The sequence below is a fragment of the Limulus polyphemus genome, unplaced genomic scaffold, assembly GCF_000517525.1.
Source record: "Limulus polyphemus unplaced genomic scaffold, Limulus_polyphemus-2.1.2 Scaffold4524, whole genome shotgun sequence".
Lineage (NCBI taxonomy): Eukaryota > Metazoa > Arthropoda > Merostomata > Xiphosura > Limulidae > Limulus > Limulus polyphemus.
The window spans coordinates 32,450-37,097 of NW_013670134.1; the positions used below are offsets into that span (position 1 = coordinate 32,450).

The window sequence follows — 4,648 nt, forward strand, 5'->3', positions numbered from 1 at the left end:
CTTTCTTCTTCAGTTTGCCCCTGAAGAAGAAAGGTCCACCTTTTGGGTTATAGGGTTTTTATCATTTATATGAAGACTTCTTGAACCTACGTGTTTTAACATGTTTTTCTAATATCATGAATAAACTTTGTGAAACATCAGAAGCATAGCTCCAATTTTTTTATTTTTTTTCGTTACATATAGAACCATCCATTGTTTACTTCATGCATTTTTGACCATGGTAGAATTAATTGAAAGTTTTCTAATTTTGTAATATTTGACATCATGTGGAAGATATATGAAGTTACTTTAGGATATATTTTTAAAGTTATAGAGTGCCTGCTTAAGTAAATTACTGAAATTTGGCTATACAATATACATTTTTAGATTTTTTTTCAATATTTTCTAAACCTGTGAAATTTTGTAATGCTTTTAATGTGTTTGTATTTAGTATAGAAAACTTTCTACATACATTGCCTAAATTTGTGTGAACTCACTGAAAATACTTGTACTTATGTTTTTAGATGCTACAGTTTTTCATTTAAGCAGGTATAACTTTCTCGTTGATGACTGTTACTGTTACTTTCTGTATAACAAAATCAGGCTAATTGAAGGAAAAACTCGGAGGATTTGAAAGAAAAAGTCTAAATCAATATAAAATGTTTTTTCTTTAGTTTTTAGCTAATTATGTTTTGTTTGAAATCATAAACTTGCTGGTTGTGGATTAGCATTAATGTTGCTTTTTTTTTCACAGAAAACAAGAGATGAGAGAATTGAAAATGCTACAAAAACAAGAAACTAAACAGTTCCAAGACTTAGCAATGAAGGCACAGTTCACTCGAGAACAACAGGAAAAAAGATTTGAACAGGAAATGGCTGTAAGAAAATTTTGTTTTAGAAATTTCTGAAATATACAAACCTAAAGTCATAGTATCAATAAATTTATCACTGTTCATTATATTTTGAGACAAAGATTCCTTTTTTAGTACCATTTGATTGTGTAGATGAGAATAAACCTATTATAGTTTATGGATTGAGAGGTGATAGTTATTTATCTTTTGGTGTATTAATATTTAAGATTTGTGAAAAATCTACATTTAACCTTTCTTTACTCAGTAGCTCGATATGAAAGCTACAGCAACAATGTTGTCACACAGGAAGTAACTTCTAATAGGCCTGAAAAACAAAAACATTTGTAGCTAAAACATTATTCAACATTTTATTAAAATGATTTCTAAGAAACATAAAATTAGTAATTAGTGGAACACTCTGAAATGTGTAGGCTGATATTTCCTCAATAAATAAATACAATTGACAATAGATTACTTGAGATTGTTAGATCAGCAGGAAAAATGGAGGCTTGCTTTAAGGAAATGCCAGATTGAGTGAGAAAAATGCACTGAGAAAATGGTTTCATTTCTAACACTTTTTTTAAATAATATATTAACAGTGGCTTATTTGCTTGTTATTAAGCACAAAGCTGTACAGTGGGCTGTCTGTGCTTTATTCACTTCAGCAATCAAGCACCAAATTGTAGGAATATAAGCAATCAAGCTATCTCTGAGATATTGTTGCCATGTAAGATGCAGGAGTGGGTTTATTTCAGTATTACTATCAGTCTAGCCTATCTTTGGAATTGTGACATGAAACCCAGTACAATAACTGGTGTTGTCATAGAATTGCTAACTTATGAGTTAATATTAATTTTCGTTGTAGTATGTCTATTTTTACCTGTTAAGACATTAATTTCTGGGAAGAACAAAATGACAAAATGGAACAGTACTGTTAGGCTGATAACTGTTAAGCATAAACTTAATTTCATTGTCTTCAAAAACAAAATTCAACTATTTTATATTAACTTAATTAATAAATGTGCTAACAGAATTAAATAACAAAAAGTAGTAGATAAAAACACTTTCTCTGCTCTTAATGAATGGATTTATTTTTCAGCGTTTTAGCCTAAAGCCCACTTCAGGCAAAGAACAAAATATAAATTTTCAAGAGTCACCGATATCATGTTACAGGTAAACACTTAAATGCCAATTTCTTATGCTATGAAATGTGTCAGTTGTTTATTATGTATAATTATTGTTTGTTTTTGAAGAACCTACTAAGGAATTATGACACTGACCTGGAAGCCCTCAATAGGCAGCAGAAACAGATGGTAGAAAGAGCAGAGCAGCAGCAAGAAACGGATCTCAAGGTAGCATCGAAAAAAATCAGGAGTGAACAGGTATGTTTTGTATACGAGAGGAATTCCAATATGTAAAAAATGTGTTGTTTTTTTGGATCACGAGTAGTTACTTATATACGTGAATATGTCAGCATACGTAAGTTGCCCAAGCATCTAATTTGAATTGAACTTTTAATCTTGTTTTTAATTTTAATGCTTGTTCTTTGGTTGAAAGCTAGATTACAGACTGAAAATATGAAGCAACACACACAATTGAAACCAAGGCAATAAAATACAAAGAGAGAAGGATGTAATATTTCCTAGTGAATGAGATATCCTTGAAGTGAAGATGAGGAGTATATGTATCATTGTTGTAAAAGTATGAAAACCATTTATATATGTATATTTTCATGATTGTATTTTGAAAATCAACTTTGAATTCAAAAGGAGCGAGAGTTGAAGGCATTTAGGGACAGCATGAAGAGTGAATCAAAGTTATTGAAACAGGAAGTGGAACTACTACCAAAAGACAAACGAAAGGATGTCTTTAGGGTTAGAAAAGAAAAACTTGATCAGGAACATTCAGAAAGGGTGAGTGAAATCTCAGCATGTGCTAGGGGCAAGACTACTCGGTTAACAATACTGTCCTTCAGACTCTGATGAAATGACATATAATGTAGACTTGTGTAACTTCGATCTTAACTGCACATTACAACAGATATTAAATCAACAATAACTGGCTCAATACACAGCAGAACATTCAATTAATGACCCAAGAGTTAAACATTGCATGTATTAATATTATATTGAAGTGTTTTTAGCCTTTTTGTTCTCGTATCTTTACAATTGTTTCTTATAAAAAATCATATATTAAACTTACACTTATTCCACCTTGGAAGTTGAACACCAATAATTCGTGTGATCAGAACAGTATTTTATGTGTTTTTGTTTGAGTTAAAATTTACCAAAGTACACTTTTCTCTCTAGTGCGTGTAAACATTAGGATTGTAGTCCTACATTAATAGACAAGTTTGGATTATTTTGTTTAATATTTTTTCTTCTGGATATTGTATATCATTGATTTATTGCCTGCATTTTATGTCATTGGAACATTAAGAACTGTTACAAAACAAGTCCTTGTGGAACATTAAGAACTGTTACAAAACAAGTCCTTGTAGAATAATTCCAAATTCAGACAATACTTCACTTAAAATCACGCCTGACCAGATCTTTAATGTTATTGGATTTCGTAGATTGAAAAAGTCCCATAATGATTATGACAGCTAACAATTCTCAAGGGCAACCAACTTTTGGAAAAACAAACAAACATGGATTTGGGAGAAATGTAATTAACATAAAGTTTATTGAAAGTGATCTGGGAAATTTTACATGATAGCTAATAATGAAAAATTTATCTTATTCTGTTGGTATGATGTCATTCCTACATAATTGATTCTACATGAGGTTGAGAAATATTTATAAAAGTTATTATATATTAATTTATCTGGGTTTAATTGATAAAACTAGCAGCAACACTGCCATATGAGAGGCTGTTTGTGCTAATTAGTACTTGTAGTGTTCATAGCTCATTGTAAGAAAAGTGAACATTTTCTAAAGGTTTTTTTTTCTGGGAAGTACTGCATGGGAAAAGTGTTCAGATTGTACTCTTTAGTCATACACAACTCATTGCATCAAAATGATTCAATGTACAAAACTCAAAATGTTCCTAAATTTTACTGATATAAACTGTAATGGTTTTATATATTAAAAGTGCTACCTTTTATTGAAAAAAAATAATAGTTATATTAATATAATAATAATATGCATGTAATATATTTTATATTTTTATACATACAGGAATTTGTCTAAAAATAACTTTAGTAATTAGGTTAACTCTTACAGACAGTTTTATCAAGCTAATGAATCTTTTGAGTTTTGAAAATGTTTTATGTTTTCTGAATTTATCCGTATTAAAGATAGCTTTTAAAAGTATAAGTATCAAGTACTTATATATAATTTAAATTTATTTTGATTATCTCAAAAAGTTATTAAAAGTGTTTTATAATCACGTTAAAGCCAAAAGAATTAAAAGTTTAATTTTAGTTTTATGTTGTTATAACAGTGAATTTTTAATGGCTTATCATTTCCATCGTAGGAGAGGGCATTTTTAGAAAGGTTAAATGATAACCATGAGATATCAATGAAGCGGTTAGGAGATACCCACAGAGAGAAAATAGCCCTGTTAGAAAGACAGTTTCTGCAGCAGAAACAGCAGTTGCTCAGAGGTAAAAGTTTTATAAAACATAAGTGTGATTACTTTTAACAACAGCAACAACTCAGATTAAGGTCATGGCCAGGTGCTTAGGGCGCTCGACTCGCAGTCTGCAGGTCGCGGGTTCGAATCCCCGTCCCGCCAAACATGCTCGACCTTTCAGCCGTGGGGGCATTATAATGTGACGGTCAATCCCACTATTCGTTGGTAAAAGAGTAGCCCAA

The 4,648-nt window shown here is 30.6% G+C and overlaps 1 protein-coding gene across 1 annotated transcript in view; it reads left to right on the forward strand.

Moving 5' to 3' along the window:
- LOC106471297 (serine/threonine-protein kinase 10-like) overlaps positions 1–4,648 on the forward strand; it is a gene marked incomplete at its 5' end in the record, with an annotated part of 52,257 nt that overhangs the window by 30,797 nt on the left and 16,812 nt on the right. Inside the window, 4 exons of the mRNA XM_022399910.1 lie at positions 734–857; positions 2,084–2,212; positions 2,600–2,743; positions 4,308–4,437. Coding sequence (XP_022255618.1) covers positions 734–857; positions 2,084–2,212; positions 2,600–2,743; positions 4,308–4,437 — 527 coding nt within the window. The remainder of the gene's footprint in view (positions 1–733; positions 858–2,083; positions 2,213–2,599; positions 2,744–4,307; positions 4,438–4,648) is intronic.